Raw genomic sequence first — 22,804 nt, 5'->3', positions numbered from 1 at the left:
TGACTGGCTAGTAGTCCTTACCTAGCTACTGTCAGGGCCCTCATACTCTGCTTCTGACTGGCTAGTAGTCCTTACCTAGCTACTGTCAGGGCCCTCATACTCTGCTTCTGACTGGCTAGTAGTCCTTACCTAGCTACTGTCAGGGCCCTCATACTCTGCTTCTGACTGGCTAGTAGTCCTTACCTAGCTACTGTCAGGGCACGCCCTCATACTCTGCTTCTGACTGGCTAGTAGTCCTTACCTAGCTACTGTCAGGGCCCTCATACTCTGCTTCTGACTGGCTAGTAGTCCTTACCTAGCTACTGTCAGGGCCCTCATACTCTGCTTCTGACTGGCTAGTAGTCCTTACCTAGCTACTGTCAGGGCCCTCATACTCTGCTTCTGACTGGCTAGTAGTCCTTACCTAGCTACTGTCAGGGCCCTCATACTCTGCTTCTGACTGGCTAGTAGTCCTTACCTAGCTACTGTCAGGGCCCTCATACTCTGCTTCTGACTGGCTAGTAGTCCTTACCTAGGTACTGTCAGGGCACGCCCTCATACTCTGCTTCTGACTGGCTAGTAGTCCTTACCTAGGTACTGTCAGGGCACGCCCTCATACTCTGCTTCTGACTGGCTAGTAGTCCTTACCTAGCTACTGAGCATGTGCGACTGCCAACAAAGATGTTACAGCAGTGAGAGGTCTCACTCTGTAGCTAAAACAGAGACCTGAACACAGGGTGAAAAGAGGAGCTGCAGCAATGTGTAGTACAACAAAAATATGGTGTTTTTTGAAAATTAAACCATGTAAACCTATTCTGATATAACCTCTAAATACAGTTATGAACCTGAAAATGAGCATAATATGAGCACTTTCATATAACTTTTCCAAACGGCAGTTCTGTGCGGCTCCACGTGTGTCTGAACGCCGTCTTGTGCTGCGACGTAACGCAGGCGTGCGTCTGTTTACACCTGTGAAATGTCATTTATTTTTTTATTTTATTTTTTTAAAATATTTATTCAAAATGTTCCCACATTATCAAATACAAAAGTTCAAACAAACGTCTGTAGAACACGTTCGTTCATCACAATACATCTGAGAACATGACCGCCACACATACTGATAAAAGCCAATTGCTTAAATAAAGAAGTGAAATAATCCAAATAACATATAAAAAAAGGGAAATAAAACAAATGATAGGCTGTGTTATAAAAGTCTTGTGGAAGTGTGTGAGAGGAGATGACTTAAAATACAATCACTTTTTTTTTTAAATGCTTAAAAAAAAAAAACAGGTTCTACTTTTAAAGATATAGTGTGTAGTTTCTGTCGCCCCCGTGAGGAATTCTAAGTAATGACAACAACAACAACCCGGTCAGCGCATCACATGATACAAGCCTTCAGACATCACGCACAACCACACACACACACACACACACACACACACACCAAACAACGTAGCACACACACACACACACACCAAACAACGTAGCACACACACACACACACACCAAACAACGTAGCACACACACACACACACACACACACACACACACACCAAACAACGTAGCACACACACACACACATACACACACACACACACACACACACACACACACACACACCAAACAACGTAGCACACACACACACACACCAAACAACGTAGCACACACACACACACACACCAAACAACGTAGCACACACACACACACACCAAACAACGTAGCACACACACACACACACACACACACACACACACACCAAACAACGTAGCACACACACACACACCCCAAACAACGTAGCACACACACACACACACACCAAACAACGTAGCACACACACACACACACACACACACACACACCAAACAACGTAGCACACACACACACACACACACACACACCAAACAACGTAGCACACACACACACACACACACACACACACACACACACACACACCAAACAACGTAGCACACACACACACACACACACACACACACACACACACACCAAACAACGTAGCACACACACACACACACCAAACAACGTAGCACACACACACACACACACACACACCAAACAACGTAGCACACACACACACACACACACACACACACACACACACACACACACACACACACACACACACACACACACACACACCCCAACCCGGTCAGCGCATCACATGATACAAGCCTTCAGACATCACGCACAACCACACACACACACACACACACACACCAAACAACGTAGCACACACACACACACACACACACACACACGCCACCCACCAACCCACCCACACACACCCACACACACACCAAACAACGTAGCACACACACACACACACACACACACACACACACACACACACCCCCACACACACCCACCCACACACCAAACAACGTAGCACACACACACACACACACACACACACACACACACACACGCCACCCACCAACCCACCCACACACACCCACACACACACACACACACACACCAAACAACGTAGCACACACACACACACACACACACACACACACACACACACACCAAACAACGTAGCACACACACACACACACACACACACACACACACACACACACGCCACCCACCAACCCACCCACACACACCCACACACACACCAAACAACGTAGCACACACACACACACACACACACACACACACACACACACCCCCACACACACCCACCCACACACCAAACAACGTAGCACACACACACACACACACACACACACACACACACACACACACACACGCCACCCACCAACCCACCCACACACACACACCAAACAACGTAGCACACACACACACACACACACACACACACAGCCAAGGAGAACACATAGGATTAAAAAGAGGTCACTGGAGTTTCTGCGTGGGAAAGTCCCCGACGCCTCAACCTCCTGAACACAGTCATACTGAGACAGACAGAGAGTTAGTGGAGCTGATAGTATTAATCAGCTTTGAAGCAACTCATTCTGCAACGGCTTCAATATAACGGAAGTCATTAATATCAAAAAGTTACGCACTTAGGCTTTAAATTATGCCAACAGAATCAAATAGTTCAAACATATTAGGTATATCAGAATTTGTGTCTTATTCTCCGCCTCAAACATATCTTAACCCGGTCATATTTATATACAGTACACATTAGGAACAGACAGTGAAGTAGTCAGTACACGTTAGGAACAGACAGTGTAGTAGTCAGTACACGTTAGGAACAGACAGTGTAGTAGTCAGTACACGTTAGGAACAAAGTGTAGTAGTCAGTACACGTTAGGAACAGACAGTGTAGTAGTCAGTACACGTTAGGAACAGACAGTGTAGTAGTCAGTACACGTTAGGAACAGACAGTGTAGTAGTCAGTACACATTAGGAACAAAGTGTAGTAGTCAGTACACGTTAGGAACAAAGTGTAGTAGTCAGTACACGTTAGGAACAGACAGTGTAGTAGTCAGTACACGTTAGGAACAAAGTGTAGTAGTCAGTACACGTTAGGAACAAACAGTGAAGTAGTCAGTACACGTTAGGAACAAACAGTGTAGTAGTCAGTACACGTTAGGAACAAACAGTGTAGTAGTCAGTACACGTTAGGAACAGACAGTGTAGTAGTCAGTACACGTTAGGAACAGACAGTGTAGTAGTCAGTACACGTCGTGGGTCCTCGTGACTACAGATGTCAGTCATGGCCGCAGCCGTGCCGCATCCAGTGGAAATCCGGAGTAACAGGGCTGTAGTACTGGAGTCCGGACTCAAGACGCTTTTCTGTTGTCTCAGACTCGTCCTGGACTCGGTCTTGACTAGTCCTGTTCTTGGACTCGACAAAAGGTGGACCTGACTACAGCCCAGCTATGCCGTCATTTAAAGTGTAACTCTCGCCAAAATGTAACCTAGGGTCTTTTTGTGAATGGACCCGAGTCAAACTTTAGTTTAAAAGCATATTTAGGACGGAAGCGCCACTTTTAAGATTGACCGTATTTTAGTTTTTGGGTCAAATGGCCTTTTGAATGGGAGTGCTAGGGACACTTTGATGCTAGCCTCAAAATATCTATTTTTAAACCACTAAGAAGTCGACACAACATGAGACTTTGCTCCAAGTATCACCAGGAGCTCTACACCTTAATGGAAGACTTGACAACATTGGTTGTGTTCAGAGTTTACTAAAAAAAGTTTTGAGCAACTCACGTTAGCTGTTGTTGTTTACACTAGCCGCCATTTTCTCAGTCCAAAATAGGCGATCTCTGAATGTGAATGAACGGACTCCATAGGAGGAAATGTCATTCTTATATGAGGCTCCTTTTTCAACTACGAGGTCAATATTGTGTTTCACTAACGACAAAACAACGAATTATCCGTGCATGTATATGGAACTAAGCTTTAGGAGCTTTCCATCTTTACTCTCCTCCCTGTTACGTTGCATTCAGAGATCGACTATTTCTGACTGGTGAGATGGACGGAGACCGGAAAACCAACAGCTAACGTGAGTTGTTCAAAACCTTTCTTTTTAGTAAACTCTGAACATAAACAATGTTGTCAAGTCTTCCATTAAGGTGTAGAGCTCCTGGTGATACTTGGAGCAAAGTCTCATGTTGTGTCGACTTCTTAGTGGTTTAAAAATAGATATTTTGAGGCTAGTATCAAAGTGTCCCTAGCACTCCCATTCAAAAGGCCATTTGACCCAAAAACTAAAATACGGTCAATCTTAAAAGTGGCGATTCCGTCCTAAATATGCTTTTAAACGAAAGTTTGACTCGGGTACATTCACAAAAAGACCCTAGGTTGCATTTTGGCGAGAGTTACGCTTTAAATGAGGTTTACTGACCCTAAATAAAACAAAGAGTTGAATAAAGTGACAAAAACGTTCATTTAAAATTTTGACGGAAAGGACAACAAGTTCATGGCCGACAGTAAGACAACACAAGGGTTAAAAAATACTTATTTTATTATGTTTTAACAGCTGTAAACTACGCTCCCTGTATGGATGTGATATGAACGCCACGTAACTTTCTTATATCGTCTAGTTTGACAGTCAGTCATAACGGAAAAAGAACATAAATAAACTACTTTAAAAGTAGACTTTCTTCAGGGCTAAACTACGTGCCATCGGATCGGTGCATAAACTCCAGTCCTTAACAACCGATACCAGCATTTAAGGCGGTATCGGATGCTTTTCAGATACTGGTATCGGTATCAGAACTTCTCTAGTTTTTGACCCATTCCAGTTTTCGTTACAGCAGGATTGTGTCAGGCAGCGGCGAGTAAATATTGTTTATTTTGCTTCCAAGCATGTCCGATGGTTAGGGGAGGGACAAAATATCGATACTGGGCGCCCGGATAGCTCAGTTGGTAGAGCGGGTGCCCATATATATATATATATATATATATATATATATATATATATATATATATCTGCATTTCTTCAGCTGCCTTCGTATTTCGTGTGATACGAGAATCGATACGCTGGCCCTAAATATGTATATTTGAATGAATAAAACAAGGCGCATCCGGAACGTAGCGCCCGGTGGAAGATAAGGTAACCGTTTGGACTTGCAGTGAATAAAGAGAGAAAACCTGACCTTAAAGGTGCAGTAGGTAAGACTTATTAAACTAACTTTCTGTCATATTTGCTGAAACTGACCCTATGTTCTAGTAGAACTACATGAAGCAGGTCATTTAACAAAATAATCCATCTCCTCTGGCTCCACCTACAGCCTGTAGTGAGACTTACAAAACTCTACTGCTCCCTGTTCAGATGCACCAATCAGGGCAAGGGGGGGTGTCTAACTGTTCAGATGCACCAATCAGGGCCAGGAGGGGGTGTCTAACTGCGTGTCAATCACTGCTCATGCACACGCATTTCATAGCGTCCTCCCCTCCCCCTCCCCCTCCCCCGCGCACGAGCGGCAGATAGGTTTCCTCCCCTTCCCCCCTCTACACACACGCTCGATCGTGCACAGCTCTCCCTTGTGGGGGGAGGGGCTTAGGAGACTGTTTTGGGCTTCATCAGAAAGGGGGGAGGGGCTTAGGAGACTTTAGCAGACTGAGATGTTGTCGATGTTCAAATTTTTTGGCTAAGTCCTGGATCTTCACAATCCTACCTACGGCACCTTTAACCTTTCCATGTTAGTATTCATAGTTAGAGCGATATCGTGATGTATCATGATATGATTGTCTAGCGATATATTGATTATTATTGCTGTATCGTGATATTAACGGCATCGTGAGCCGCGTATCGTACAGTGAGGTACCCTGTGAGTCCCACCCCTACCGATGTTTCCCTAAAATAACGTTACATCTCATCATGTTTTTTTTAGCTCAGCAGGTGAAACAGTGCAGGCATCATCTGATTATTACAGGAACCTAAAAAAAAAAGTACTGAGATTTGACTTTAGTGGTCTTCTTAAATACGTTGCTTGTGAAAAGTGTTTGCTTGAGCCAGTTGAAGTTCACGGTGCGCACGCACGCATACGTGTGTGCACGTGATCAGGATGGTAGCACCTGTGCCTCATCTTGATCCAGGGGGAGAAATACAACCGTCTTCACGGGCTGCGTGAGGGAGTCGGACTCTGAAACAGTTCACAACGGCTGCGGGCGGTTTGGGTCAGTCGTGTTTCACAGGAAGATAATCCAGCTCGTCGCTCTCCTCCGGCCCTCGGTCAGAACTCCTCCCTCCGTCTGATGCCACAGTGGGAATATGAAATGAGACACGAGATTACAGATGAGTGAGATCAGCTGAGACATGACACGAGAGGCTACATCTACACTGCTATGATTTCATATTTAAGCGCCGTTTTGAGACAAAAACGATCTCCGTCCACACCAAGAGTTTCAGCTCCGGTAGCAGAACTATTCTGCGTCAATATTAACACGTTTGACATCACGTATCACATGACCATTCACACACACACACACACACACACACACACACACACACACACACACACACACACACACACACACACACACACACACACACACACTGGGCATGTGTGTGTCGGTGTAAACAGGAAGCAGATGGGGTCAGCCCTATGTTCCCACAGCCCTATGTTCCCACAGTCCTATGTTCCTACAGTCCTATGTTCCCACAGCCCTATGTTCCTACAGTCCTATGTTCCCACAGTCCTATGTTCCTACAGCCCTATGTTCCTACAGCCCTATGTTCCCACAGTCCTATGTTCCTACAGCCCTATGTTCCTACAGCCCTATGTTCCCACAGTCCTATGTTCCTACAGCCCTATGTTCCCACAGTCCTATGTTCCTACAGCCCTCCTACAGCCCTATGTTCCCACAGTCCTATGGTCCCACAGCCCTATGGTCCCACAGTCCTATGTTCCTACAGTCCTATGTTCCTACAGTCCTATGTTCCTACAGTCCTATGTTCCTACAGCCCTATGTTCCTACAGCCCTATGTTCCCACAGTCCTATGTTCCTACAGCCCTCCTACAGCCCTATGTTCCCACAGCCCTATGGTCCCACAGTCCTATGTTCCTACAGTCCTATGTTCCCACAGTCCTATGTTCCTACAGCCCTCCTACAGTCCTATGTTCCCACAGTCCTATGTTCCTACAGCCCTATGGTCCCACAGTCCTATGGTCCCACAGTCCTATGTTCCTACAGTCCTATGTTCCTACAGTCCTATGTTCCTACAGTCCTATGTTCCTACAGTCCTATGTTCCTACAGTCCTATGTTCCTACAGCCCTATGGTCCCACAGCCCTACACTCTAAGAAATAGCTGTATTTTTACAGTACAGCACAGCAAAATCCTACAGAATAATACCGTATTATACCATTACAACCAGGTACTGGAGCTAATATTGCATTCTGGGTAATATTCGTGAAGCGGGAATCTTGTACAGTACCCTACAGTATATGTCTTACTTACTGTAACTCTGCTGCTATACCTTTCTGTAATATACTGCCACGCTACTGTAAGTTACTGTAAGTTCAGCCACCTGACGTCATGACACGCCTCCTCCTCGGAGATAGTAGCTGGAGCTTGAAGACTAACCGTTATGACCGTGGAGAGACCAGAGACATTGAGGAGTTCTAGCTAGTAGGTGAGTTTAATTTTTTTTATTCCATACATCAATGCTTAACAGGATATTGTGCAATGGCATGCTTAAGTTTACACCAGTAGCATTTCAGTATGTGAGAAGGCGAATATAGCCAGCAAGCAGTCCATTATCCAGTAGCTAGCTAGAAGCTAGCAGCTAAGCCAGAACCACGTAGACTACTTGCAGTACAGAACTAGTATAATACTTTCTTTTACCCTCTTTCAGAGAAAGAAAAAATATAGTGCCTCTATAGAATCTCAATGTTGTAGTGATAAATCCTTGGTAAAAAGTCGAGTGTAGTTCGCTAACACAATTAGCTTGCACTTATGTAGCTAACCAAAGCTAGCTTGAGAACCTTCTTAATTTATTGAAATGTAATGATAGGCTATTTCAATGTCATTTAACGTATAGAGTCAAATAACCAAGGTTTGTAACGGCGGGCTTTATCTCGCTCTAGTTCATCAGCCTATAGTCATCTGACTGCTGACAGATTATTAAAACGTTATTGTTAAATGCATACGCATAAAGTGCTTATCACAGCTAGAGAGTGAATTAATTACGCATACAGTTAAACTGAAGCATTTCTCTGTCGATAGTTAGGCTACTTGCCTTCTGCTCGCGATGCAGTGACATTTAATACATGCGGGGTAGGTTACAGGTTGCAAGTTAACGTTCCTCCAGTGTCTGCGTGTGTGTGTGTGTGTGTGTCTGCGTGTGTGTGTGTGTGTGTGTGAGGACATTGGTCTTAAAAAAAGACACAACAGAGATGACTGCAGTTGTGTACAAGAACACAAAATACTGTAAGGGACTGGTTGTGGTTGTTGCACATGATGATAATGGAATTCTGTTTGGCAAAATTGTGTTGATTTTGCTTCATCATAGCAGAGTGTATCTGATATTGGAAAAATGCGAGTCTGTTTTGCTAATTGATGTTGGGGTTTATTGGCTGACTGTGCAGGGGGAATACATGTGTGTGGACTTAGACAGTCTAGCTGATTACTATCCATTACCAATCTATCACATAGGTGACGTTTCAGTGGTTGCGCTTCATCACTCTATTTGTATCTAATTTTGCAAAGATCAGGATGCCAGAAACCATTTATGATGCTGTGACCTCAGTGCTTCCAAGGCTAGACGGGGAGCGGCTGCAACATTTAGTTGAGACTTTACTGATAGTTGTTGGCATAGAGGACGTTGAGGATCTTCGTTACATTAAGGAGGATGATGAGGAGGACATCCTGACACCCTGTCAATGCCGGAAACTTCTAGATGCCTTTCAAAGAAGAGGTATGTAAAATTATTCAATTGAGTTGAAGGTGCATTTCCTTGTGCAATTTTGTGTTCTACTGTATTATGCTCCCTTCAGACCTTGCTTTAGTTTCAGACTCATGTCAAACTTGTCAAAAATACATAGTTTTTTAAGTACATTATGGGCACCCATACACACGCATATGCATGCACATCCACATCCTCAACCTGCCTTTACACAGGCAAATTCACTTGCCACACGTCTCTCCACACACACACAGTTCTACACAGACACCCAACATACATGCTACACATCACACTCAAATGCAGCCCACACACACAAGAGGACACCCACATGCACACATCACTGTACTCTCTACACCCTACACACATACAATCCCCTCATTCCCGCAGCATTCACAAACCCATCACACACACACACACACACACATATCTTTATACACACACACACACACACACACCATCACAAGCATCCATACACAGTCCACTCCACAACACTCCACACTCACCCCATTACACACACTTCACACAAAGTCAATACAGTCACCCAACACTCACACACACCAATATCCTAACTAAAGCCAATTTTTAACTTGTTCTTAATTTTTTTCTCCCAAGATTCTACCACGCAGCCACATCCTAGTTCTGCAAAACTGCCAACTAGTACACCCCCCGCATCGCCTGCACCATCTTTTCCTCCCTCTGCTGTCTTTTCTTCCCAATGGGTCCGTGACTTTCAAATCCCTTGGGAGAAAATGCCGGTAGGACTCTAAGATGCCATGGTGAGAGAACAAAGGGCGGCCCACTCTGACCGACTTCAGATGATCAGGGTTATCGTCGACGCAGTCAGATTGCATTGCATGAACCCGACCAGAGCTCAGTGCGCTGAAATAGCCAAGGCTGTTGTTGCGCAGTACCCAAAATCATTCGGGGATGTGACTGATGAGGGAGATGTCTTGGGATGTGGGTACACGTCCCTACTGAACCAGATAAAAACCAGAGTTGAGCATGTCAACCGGAACAATACTCTTTCTAAGATCCGCAAACCCAAGAGACCAAACTCTGACAGCACCCCCCCCAGAGGAACACCTTTAATCAGCTGGACAGTTATGGGTGTGTACATTGGCAGCCTCAAGACCTGCCGGAAGGAGAAACCCCGGATTCTCTTGAAGTGAAACGGCAAATGCCGATTACTCTGTACACAAATGAAGGTCCTAGACGGGTGGACATGAGCAGAGTTGATGAGCTCAAGAAAATGACATACTGGAAGCAACGTGAACTCATAAACTCCAGTCCCCCTCCTCAAGTGTCGACCATAGGAGAAGAGTGGCCCTTTCTGTTCGAGAAGAGATGGCTGTGTTCCCGTTTTGAAAATCTCACTGGGATTGACGTTCTCTCAAGATTGACGGAGGCCTTCCTGAGTAAGGGCAGACGAGTCATCAACTTCTTTCTGCAACAGAGGTTGAAATGGAAAGGGAGTATCCAGTCCCTGCTAACAGAGATGGAGAACAACCCCAGGACACTAGAGGACACCGACCTGATGGCGACTTCAGCAATCCTACTGTTGATGGCCTTCTTCAAAGAGCCAACAGAATCCCTTTTCATTCTGGCTGATGTAAGTATTGTTCCATCACAAACACATATAATATTAAAATGCACTAGCTAGAGCAGGGGTTCTCAAACTTTATGGGGACGGGGACTCTTCACTTGGCAGAAACATTTCTAAGGACCCCCTCTTTGCCACTCAGTAGGAGTAACCGCCATGTGGCAGGCCACTGTGACATCTTCGATGTGGTGTCCTCTCTAGCAGCAGTTAATTGGATTGGATTAAACTTAACTTTCAGTAAACATTTTCTGTGGCCAACAATTCTGCTCTCATCTAATTGAAATAATTGCTGCTCAAGGTGATGCCACAAGCTATTGATTTCAAAGGTTGATTTACATTTGTAAATGTTAATTATTTGTATTTCTGAAAGGTGCTCTTAGAAATTGTGTGTTTTGTAAACATTCAACAGCAAATGTCTCCTCGTGACCTGCTAGCTCTCCATGCCCTCAATATTTTGTAAATGAACTGTGCTCATTGTTTCTTTTCTTAGATGTCTGGCTCTATCTCTGCTAATTCTTTGTATCTTACTTTTGTTTTTTTGATACAGGTCTCGGCAACCACGGCAGACACTGAGGGGCAAGAGTCAATTCCAAACACTCCCAGACTCATTATGCTTGGTAAGTTTGTGTTTATCCTCTTCATTCACACACAGAGAGAACTGTGGTGTGAACATTTTTATCAATACAGATCAAGTCCGTCACTTACATTCATGGACATTTGTATTGGCACCCTTCTGGAAATGTTGTTTTTTAAGCAAAATGTACACACTTTTGGAAGGTTTTTTGACAAAACCAACAAACCAGGACAATTTCAATAGCTCAACACAACTAAAACAACAATTGGTTGTTTTTCCAAATTCAACACACAATACCACAAACATACTGAAATTATTACTGCATGGTCAAAAGTATGGGCACCCCTTCACAACAAGTATATTTTATACTGATAAAAACCCACTTTTCAGTATTATCCAGTGCTAATGTTATGGGTAGTCAGTAAGCTCAGGTAGCATTCCTGACAAATATCAGTCAATTTCTAAAGGACAATAGGCTCCAGTTGACTAACATTACAGGTCAATGGATTTCTATGGAGGGCATAATTTTTTCTCATTGGTTTTGTAAATATTTCAATAAATCAAGCTTCTCCTTCACATTTTACTGATTTACAGCACCAGAGGAAGCAAAATAGCCCTGGATCATCACCTGGTCAAAATTGAAATAAAAATACCTTAATGACTTGTCTTGTCATTTTCAGGACGCTCACTGATGGCGTCAGGCAGATGGATGGTGTCCATTGAAGGAAAAGTTGCCATCAACCTTGGTGATGGTGGTTTTGTCGCTGCCTTCACAGCACTTTTTGCGGCGTACTATGTACTCAACATCGAGTACCAGGAAGATGCTGCATGCACCCTGGAAGTTGTCCAGAGGCAAGTTATTTTCTATATTTTCAGTATTTTAATACATTTTAAAAATTTGAATGGAAACTAAAAGTTATTCTTCAATTACAGATTTCTCGTCAGAATTAACCCGGAGGAAGGGAAGAAATGCACAGCCCGACAGGGTGTCAGCAAGAAGACCGGGAGGGTTGTGCAGAAGAAGGCAACCCCCATCAACCCCCATGTGAACAATTTCATCCGCCTGTTGCTGGATTTCGAATGGAAGACCTTGAACTGAATATTCCAAATACACACACACACACACACACACACACACACGCACACACACACACACACACACACACACACACACACACACACACACACACACACACACACTCACTCACAAGTGCTGCAGAAACCTACAGCTAAGGCAGCCGAATAAGAGCAAGTTTATATTGAAAGATTGTCTTTAATAGTTTTAAATGATAGTTCTCAGAAGCGTTGTTGGCCTAATCAATATACCTCTGAAATTGTTTATACAGTTGCAATTTAATTATTTAATGACTGATTCAGTTTCATGTTGTTTAAACTGCTTAAAAAATGTTAACCTATGTAAAAAAAGCCATGAAATCAATTGTAGAGGAAGGTCCCATGAGTTTGTAGTTAAAATAAGACACTTTATTAAACCCACACGCACAGACACACACACACACACACACATACATACACACTCACTCACTCACTTCATTACACGCGTGTGGATTTTACTGTTGAGTTTAAGTTCAACAAGAATGCTCAATAAATGCATTTTATTAAAACTTATCAGATCTGTTCATTTTCATTTTCCTTTGAACTTGTTTAATTATTTATCTATATTGTTATCCATTTTCATATTAATATTTAATTTAGTAATAAAATGTTAAGAATACATGTAATAAGAAGTATTGATTAAATAATAATATTTACAGTAAGCTACAGTAGCCTAATCTATAGTTACAGTAATACATAAATTACAGTAAACTGCAGTAATCTGTAGTTACAGTAATACATATATTACAGTAAACTGCAGTAATGTATAGTTACAGTAATACATACATTACAGTAAACTACAGTAATATATAGTTACAGTAATACATAAATTGCAGTAAACTGCAGTAATGTATAGTTACAGTAATACATAATTACAGTAAACTACAGTATACTATATTACAGTACTGTGTTGTATGTGAAGAATACAGTAAAGTTCTGGCAACCGTGCTGTAATTTTACATGACAGTTTTTAACAGTGTATGTTAATACAGCCCTATGGTCCCACAGCCCTATGTTCCCACAGTCCTATGTTCCCACAGTCCTATGTTCCTACAGTCCTATGTTCCCACAGTCCTATGTTCCCACAGTCCTATGTTCCCACAGTCCTATGTTCCCACAGTCCTATGGTCCCACAGTCCTATGTTCCCACAGTCCTATGTTCCTACAGTCCTATGTTCCCACAGTCCTATGTTCCCACAGTCCTATGTTCCCACAGTCCTATGTTCCCACAGTCCTATGTTCCTACAGTCCTATGTTCCCACAGTCCTATGTTCCCACAGTCCTATGTTCCCACAGTCCTATGTTCCCACAGCCCTATGTTCCTACAGCCCTATGTTCCTACAGTCCTATGTTCCTACAGTCCTATGTTCCCACAGTCCTATGGTCCCACAGCCCTATGTTCCCACAGTCCTATGTTCCCACAGTCCTATGTTCCCACAGTCCTATGTTCCTACAGTCCTATGTTCCTACAGTCCTATGTTCCCACAGTCCTATGTTCCTACAGTCCTATGTTCCCACAGTCCTATGTTCCTACAGCCCTATGTTCCTACAGCCCTATGGTCCCACAGTCCTATGTTCCTACAGTCCTATGTTCCTACAGTCCTATGGTCCCACAGTCCTATGTTCCCACAGTCCTATGTTCCTACAGCCCTATGTTCCTACAGTCCTATGTTCCTACAGTCCTATGTTCCCACAGTCCTATGTTCCTACAGTCCTATGTTCCCACAGTCCTATGTTCCTACAGTCCTATGTTCCCACAGTCCTATGTTCCTACAGCCCTATGTTCCTACAGCCCTATGGTCCCACAGTCCTATGTTCCTACAGTCCTATGTTCCCACAGTCCTATGTTCCCACAGTCCTATGTTCCCACAGTCCTATGTTCCCACAGTCCTATGTTCCCACAGCCCTATGTTCCCACAGCCCTATGGTCCCACAGCCCTATGTTCCCACAGCCCTATGTTCCCACAGTCCTATGTTCCCACGTATGTATGGTTTTTGAATGTCCGGTGTACGGTGTGGGAGTTATAGAGCCAAACGCGTTTTTTCTGCTATAGCGCCACCTAGTGGTGGAAGTGGGTCTATTTCTGCGCCTGAGGTCCTTGCGGAGTTTGGGACCATTACTGAAAATGCCAACCCCCCCACCATGTACGGTTTAGGCTGTAGTCGGAGTTTTAGGCGGGGAAGAATAATGGAAAAAAATAATGTCTGATTAATCAGTAGAAAAACAATAGGGTTCTACAGCCCTGCTGTATGAACGGCATAGCTTTGCTATTGCCTGTTCTTACAGACTCGGGCTTGGACCCCTAATAACTGGAAACTGTGTAGGAGCTGATATATGGGTCTGATAACATTTGCTCAAATCAGACCACAGTGTTTCTGTCACTTCCTGTTCAGCCTGAAGGCTGGAAACTGTCCGACTTGACAGCGCATTTTTGTCCCCGCCCCCGGCTGCTGTTGCCTGCTCTCGTCCACTTTACAGGCGAGGCACAGTTCATCTCCAACGAGCCTACTGCTACACAGCCACAGAAGCAGAGACTGACACAGCGCCAAAGCCTTAGGCGTTGGGTTGAGAAACGTGGATTCAGCTAAAAACGAGCTAAATCAGCATCATGACTTCACTGTCTCTTTTTTGGCAGATATAAGACAAAGGAATTCTTTAGTAAGCTTTCTGGAACTTACTCGGGTTTCTTGTGTGTTGAATTCTTTCGAGCACATTAAACTCTCTTTTCGCATCTGATTCTGACTCTGTGTGGATTTTCTAAGACCTTTTTTGGGACCTTGTCATACTTTGAAGAGAACAGGAAAACCGTTTGAAAAAGTGCAGCTGGCGTTCAGGTCCGCGCCTTTAAATCTGGCCTTGGGCGGCGGATCTATACTTCACACTAAAGCCTGGTTCACACGGCAGGATAATTAGGCCGATTTTAGCCCCGATTCCCCCCTTCTGACAATCTTAAGGATGCTCCGATTATGGTAAAATAATGTGATCAGATATTCCTGCCGTGTGTGGTGTGTTAAGACTGCTCTCGTCTGCTCGGAAGGACGTCGGGACCGCTCCCATCTCAAATCGGGGATATCCAACATGTTGGATTGTTTTGGCCTGATTTCTCCTGGTGTGTGGTGTCCCCCCGGGGACAAACGAGCACGCAGCCTGTGGACTGTGGCGTGTAGCCAATCAGAAAGCGAGGTGACGAGGCGGCGAGGAAAGCACCGGGAAACAACATCAAAACAGCCGGCGGCACGGCGCACCAGAAAGTCCGGTGGACGTCGGAGATAAGTAGAGCAAGTATAGTCCATGCTCGCGTTGTCTCCACTTCTTTGACCATCGGCTTTTCTTTTGATAACGTTTTTTTTCCGGTTAAAAACAAACTACAAACTATCGCCACTGCATCCTCTTCGTCCGCCATGATTGTTTACTCTGAAGTCACGTTTGATCTCGAGGGATTTTGCGAGATTTCCCGTCTGACCTGGGAATGCTCGGGAGTCAGATCGGTTCGTGTGTGATGTTGATTTTGCCGTGTGCTGCTCACCACACGCTGTACGACCAAAACTGTTAGACCCGTGATTTTTTAATCGCCGTGTGTGGAGTCTCTCAGGATTGGAAAATCGGCCGACAATTTTAAAATCGTCCCGTGTGAACCAGGCTTAACACCGCCTCACACTACTACTTTAAATCTGGCCTTGGGCGGCGGATCTATACTTCACACTAACACCGTTTTAGGTGCTCGGAAACGCCCGAGTAGTGTGTACGCGAGGCGCAAACATAGCAAAAGATATTTGGTACATGTTAGTGTAGATGTAGCCTGAGAGGCATGTGATGATGCCAGGAGGTAAATCGAGAGGCATACAATGATTAGCAGGTGTGCAGCATTATATCGTTCACGATGAAAGAGATGATTCTGAAACAAGATGGATTACAATCAAGGATTAAAGATGGTAAAGTAGGCCATCTCCTTGTTTTACGTACAGAGGTCATCAGACGACAGCAGCTCTGGAGTTTGGATCTTTCCCTCCTCGTACAGAGTTTTCTTCTGCAGGAAACGCTGCTTCCTGGGATTCATGTGGACTGAGCACACACAGGACATGGATGAGCTTTTAGATCCATTTGAACACGTCATCATTTCTATGAAAAGTCAACAAGTGTGTTTTGTCTATTAGAGTCCAAAGTCTCTCAAAAAAGCGTCTCACAAGTTGTAGTTCATTGACTACGTTTTAGGGTTGGGTACCGCAACCCGGTGCTAATACGTATACGTAATACGTGCCTAAACGACCGGTATCTAATGGACCGAACTGCAACGCAGATTTCGGTGCCTCATTTCGGTGCCAACTGAATGCCTTTTGCGCTGCTCTCTGATGCTCTGAAACAGACGTTAACAGGCAACAGAAGCATCGCTGTTATGTGATGCTAGTTTTGTGTCTGAATGTATGTATGGATATTATTGAAGCAATTGCTGCATTTCTTTTTTTTTTTAATGGATTGTAAGGATATTTACTAGCAGCTTTTAGAATATGGTAATTTGCAATCTGCACAGCTATTTGAGTAGCCTGGATGTTTTTTTGTTTCTCTAACTTCTTTTTAACCCTGCGATGTGTGTCTATGATGTTACTCTTGAAGCAATTTCTCTCTGTGTCCAAAACGAATTTCTCCTTAGGGAGACTAATAAAGAGACTTTGACTAGTTACCGCTACACTTGGCAGCAGGTAACGTTAGCCTAGCGTTAGCTAGCATCTGGATTAAACACGGTTAAAATGCTGACAGCTAAACGGTGTAAAAGTGTGACTGTATTTCACTGGAGAGGATTCCAACAGCAGGACGTTAAAGCCCATGTTGCAGGTTAACCACCACTGTCGATTAATACATAATTAGTACATTAAGCACTCAACATATGTATATCATTGTTAAAAATGTCTCCAAATAGTGTTAAAGGCCAGTTTTTGGTATTATTGGGTTTTTTAACGCAATTCGGTGATGACGTCACGTTGGGGAGACGTGCCTCAGCCTAGTACTAGAACTATGGTAACTGTATATCAGCCTAGTACTAGAACTATGGTAACTGTATATCAGCCTAGTACTACAACTATGGTGACTGTGTATCAGTCTAGTACTAGAACTATGGTGACTGACTGGGATGAGGAAGAGGTGTTTTTACTGTCAGTGAATAGCACCGAGTGAAAGTCAATGTTTTCTTTATATTTAGTGACAGTGATCATGTCGTTAGTCCAGATAAGTACTGGTAATCTAGCTAGATCTAGAAATAGAAGGCATCATGCTAGCTATGGGCTAACTTGCCAGTCAGTCCCACCTGTGAAATCCCCCGACGTTGTAACACATTTTCGATTAGATATCTCACGTTTTGATGGACCCTACTAGCTCCAGTAACAACATATTTGCCTAGTGTTTATTTATTACTTGGATGGGGATGCTGTTCGGCTTTTCACAAGTTTAGACAGCTAGCTAAAGCTACGCCGACGCTTTGCTAACGTTAGCGCAACAGCGTTAGCCTAGACGGCTAGGTAAATATTACTATTATAGTTTCCTATATCTGCGTCCACGTTGTCAACTTAAGACATGTGGCGTTAGTGCTCCTTTTGTACCATAATTGTACTGAATGAAATGTTAAGCTTCGCTCCTACGAGATGGGTGGGGTTTTGTTACGTTACACGCAAAGTTAACTGGCTATAGTTAGCCTGTGCGTATGCTAGCGGAATTAGCTAACATTGCATAGCCAGCCAGCAGCTTTGGCCAGTTAGCTTTGTATGTAACAAAAACCCACCCATCTCGTAGGAGCGAAGCTTAACATTTCATTCAATAAAATTATGGTACAAAAGGAGCACTAACGCAACATGTCTTATGTTGACAACGTGGACGCAGATATAGGAAACTGAGAAGGCAGTCGTAATATTTACCTAGCCGTCTAGGCTAACGCTGTTGCGCTAACGTTAGCAAACGTCGGCGTAGCTAGCTGTCTAAACTTGTGAAAAGCCGAACAGCATCCCCGTCCAAGCTGTGTTTCACTTTCCCTCCAATATTATTATACACATAATAAAGACACATGGACTCGGTCGAGACCAAAAGCTATATTTTGCAACACCGGTGGCACAGACGGAGCCCATAGACAGTGAACAGAGACCAGTGGCACAGACCGAGACCATAGACAGTGAACAGAGACCAGTGGCACAGACGGAGCCCATAGACAGTGAACAGAGACCAGTGGCAGAGACCGAGACCATAGACAGTGAACAGAGACCAGTGGCAGAGACCGAGCCCATAGACAGTGAACAGAGACCAGTGGCAGAGACCGAGACCATAGACAGTGAACAGAGACCAGTGGCACAGACCGAGCCCATAGACAGTGAACAGAGACCAGTGGCAGAGACCGAGACCATAGACAGTGAACAGAGACCAGTGGCACAGACCGAGACCATAGACAGTGAACAGAGACCAGTGGCAGAGACCGAGCCCATAGACAGTGAACAGAGACGGGGCTTTCGTCTGTCGTCTCCTCATCGTGACGTAATGCAATGCATTGTGGGGGAAAGGAGAATCATTGCAAACCGCTGTAAAATAGTACTACTTTTTCATATTTTATTCTGTTTTGTGATATCCATTGTATTTGATGTTGTTGGGTAACAATTTAAATGTTTATTACCAACAAGAAAATCGTGGTGCATTCAAAGTTATTGTAAAATATTTTCGGTTCCGGTGCCGTTTTAACAGTATATATTTTAGCACCGGAATCGGAAAAAACCCAAACGATAGCCAACCCTACTACGTTTACATGCACATAATAGTCAGTTTTTTGCCCTTATTCAGAAAAAGACAATATTCCTCTAAGCTGTTCACATGTCTAATGAAAGTGAATATTCCAGTAATATTCCCGTTGACATGCAGCCGTGCAAAACAGGATTTTATTCAAAGTTTTCCAGCGGTGGAGGACTTGTCTGAGCGCGTGAACACAGCGTCCTTCTTTCATTCCTTCAACCAGCTTCTAGAAAACGTCGACTCACATCCCAAAACCTGTTGATATCCAAGTCTTTGATCATGTTTAAAAGTAGCTGTGTTTCTCCTTCTTTTCTTCTGGCCGTGCATCTCTACAGCAGCCCTGCAAACTGTCGGCTGGTTGGTTTGTGTACAGTAACCATAGCAATGCAAAGAGCTGACTATAAAGGCTGATTTATGCTTCTGCGTCGAATCGACGGCGTACCCCCGCAGACCCCTCTGCGTCCCCCCGAACCCCTCTCCGAGCCCTCCGCCGCAGCTCGCCCTGCACCTCCAAAAATGTGTAACTTTGCGTCGAGGCGACGCAGACCGCAAGGACTGTGATTGGTCAACTGGTCCTGTGTGTTGATAGTCGGTAGGGCTGCCACCTCTTAGTCGATTAGTCGACTAATCGGTCGTTTTGGTCTTAGTCGACTAAGATTTCTGTAGTTGATGAGTCATTTTTTATGCTTATTCATGTTTAATTACTCATTTCCAAGAAACTTATGAGCACATTTCTGGTAAACACAAGATTTAAAGTGGTGCTTTTGCAGGATTAATTGTGGAGAAACTCAGTTTTACAGATGGTTCATTAACTACATTTATATTGTGCTTTTCTAGTCTTAACCACCTCTCAAAGAGCACAGCTCTGTCGATTACATCAACTAATCGATTAATCGACAAAATCATATAAGTGTTAGTCGACTAAGAATTTCTTTAGTCGAGGACAGCCCTAGTTTTCGGTGTTTCCAGCAGCTTACTGTGGGGAGTAGCAACATGCTAGTTCACTGACATCAGCTTTGCAAATAAACTCAGACATATTTTGGTTCCAATGACGCGGTTATCCGTTTGTAAAGTGTCTATATATGTCAGTAACGTTTTGAAATTAGCACTTCGCCAGCAAGCAGTACTTTGTGGGCAGTTGTGCTAAAGTTAGCTTGCTAACATAACATAAACTGGCTGGCAGACACATAACCTCACACTTATTTTCTGGTTACAGTAACTAGGTCAATGGATTTTACTGGGTCTATTTCTCAATACTTTTTTTTACAAAATCTAAGCAAGAAAAGGCCAAAAAAATAAGATTAATATTTTAGCACAACAGTCAACGGGGTTTGCCATTGATTTGAGATTGCCGGTGAAATGCACCGCGATGCAGAGCAGCCCCAACGCAGAACTCTGAAAGGGTCACGACGCCGTAGGAGCGACGGCGTGGAGTTGACGCAGAAGCTTAAAACAGCTTTAAGCCGTAAACAGGCAAGAGGCCGTAAACTGTCCCAAACTGCAGTAAAAACCCTGATTGAGACGCAGATTCTGAATGTCCTGTATACATGTCCAAAGAACGCTTCTAAAATCAGAATAATACCGGAATATCACACGTCTTAATCAGAAAATGCTTAATTTGTACAGAGATCTTATTCAGAATATCCAAACAGAATATGCTGTTTACGTGACGTATATCAAATTCAGAATATTCTGCACTCAACCTGGCCTCTTTTTTCTTATCAACAGTTATTTTGTAGGAGTGGGGAGAAAAATCAATACAGCATAGTATCGCGATATTTTCCGTGGCGATACAGAGACGCCAAGTATGGATCTTTTATTATATATGTGTTGGTCAGTTTGTCTGCTTGACAATCACATTGCAATAACATTGAAGTGAGATGAACAAACAGAGAAATGTATATTTTTAGATAAAACAGATGTTGACAAAGTTTCCTTTTGGGGACATCATTTGAAATTGGGAAAAAGGTCATAAATTGCAATATATCGCAGAATATTGCAATATGTTTAAAATCGCAATAATACCGTATCGTGACATAAGTATCGTGATGATATCGTATCGTGAGGCCTCTGGTGATTCCCACCCCTATTATTTTGTATGTATTTGTTTCTGTATTTATTGTTTCTCTTATATTAATGTTTAATATGTTTGTTTATGTATTGAAAGTGTAACTTATTGTGGCAACAAACACTGATTCTGAATATTAGTGTGCATGTAAACATACTCAGTGTAGTGAGACTACTTGCTTTCCGAAACAAATTCACATTTTTTTTTAAGCCTTTTCAGTCCTTCCAGAAAAATGTGGAGTTTTTTTGTGATTGTTTTGGGCAAAAATCCTTGATTATGCGGCACGTTTTCTTAAAAAATGCGATGGAATATGCGGGATATTTATGCAATTTTATGCGATGAAATTGCGGGAACTTGCAAAAATCTGCGGTTTCCTCGTGGCTTCATCGCGGGGTTTGCAGCTTTTCGATGATGTTCACGTCACGTAATTACGTCACTTCATAACGTTCCCATGGCAACAGGGGAAAACTGCTGCTCTTGTGTGAAGTAAATGCAACATTTTTCAACTTTCTGCTAAGATATATGGGACTTTTTTGCAACAAAAATGCGGGGATTATGAAATCATGCAAGCCCCGCATATTTTGCGCGGAAATCGACAATTTATGCGGGGAAAGTGCGGCGTATTTGAAAAAATGCGCCCCCCCGCATAAATATGCAGACTTTGGCTGATTATGCATTGAATTATGAGATCACATAATCACGTTTTTCTGGAGGGACTGACCTTTTTTTAATTTATGGTAAGTGAAATGTCCTTTAACGAGCTACTGAAGTACCTGAGGGCTCTGGGGACGCAGACTGCAAGGGCCCCGCGGGAGAGATGCATTCTGGGACGCCATAGATCCCGGCTGTGCTCTGCCCTTTAGTGTCTGGTCCCGGGCGGGCCCCGGCCCCGGCCCCGGCCCCTGGCCTGTCACTGCTGGGCTGCGCAGGGAAGTTGTACTGGTCCTCAGTGGGGACAGAAGGCTGGCTCGACGGGGTCTCTGTGGGCCGGGCGGGACGGGGAGACGAAGACAGAGACCCGGAGCTGGTCCCGTTGGATCTGAACGGGGAGCGAAGGTCGTACTGGGAGAAGCCTCGACTCTCGTCGGTTTCACACGGACCGCCGAAAGAAGAAGAGGAGGAAGATGAGGGGGGGAGGGAGGAGGAGGAGTGCAGCGGGTTAGGAGGGGTTAGGAAGCAGAAAGACGAGGAGCCGTGGGAGGACTGGTAGGTGTCCTCCAGGGGGCCCAGTTTGGACAGTTGGTCGGACAGGCGTCCCACGCTGGAGCCCAGGGGGCGGGGGGGTCTGGGGAGCGACGGGGAGGGGGAGGGGGAGGCCGTCTTCCTCACGACGGCACTGACGTCCTGAAGTTTGTCAAACAC

General features: G+C 44.1%; 1 protein-coding gene and 1 long non-coding RNA gene across 4 annotated transcripts in view; one reads left to right on the top strand and one right to left on the bottom strand.

The window, feature by feature from the left end:
* The first annotated feature begins 2,836 nt into the window (after positions 1–2,836).
* Positions 2,837–3,864, top strand: LOC116045455. The gene is made up of 3 exons (XR_004103922.2): positions 2,837–3,140; positions 3,328–3,522; positions 3,721–3,864. It is a non-coding gene; the product is annotated as an uncharacterized LOC116045455 (long non-coding RNA).
* Positions 3,865–6,031: 2,167 nt separating this feature from the next.
* The window catches only part of irak1 (interleukin-1 receptor-associated kinase 1), a 37,713-nt gene continuing 20,940 nt past the window's right edge, over positions 6,032–22,804 (bottom strand). For 2 of the 3 annotated variants that reach the window (XM_031293103.2, XM_036007900.1), the window contains exons 13-15: positions 22,216–22,804; positions 16,579–16,677; positions 6,032–6,672 (exon numbers count right to left, since the gene is read on the bottom strand). In XM_031293103.2, coding sequence (XP_031148963.2) covers positions 6,599–6,672; positions 16,579–16,677; positions 22,216–22,804 — 762 coding nt within the window. In that variant the 3' untranslated portion in view covers positions 6,032–6,598. The remainder of the gene's footprint in view (positions 6,673–16,578; positions 16,678–22,215) is intronic. The other variant, XR_004898941.1, reaches the window with a different exon arrangement.

The sequence above is a fragment of the Sander lucioperca genome, chromosome 12, assembly GCF_008315115.2.
Source record: "Sander lucioperca isolate FBNREF2018 chromosome 12, SLUC_FBN_1.2, whole genome shotgun sequence".
NCBI classification, from domain to species: domain Eukaryota; kingdom Metazoa; phylum Chordata; class Actinopteri; order Perciformes; family Percidae; genus Sander; species Sander lucioperca.
The sequence above is the reverse complement of the archived record's forward strand: the minus strand, read 5'-3'. Positions and strand labels throughout refer to the sequence as shown.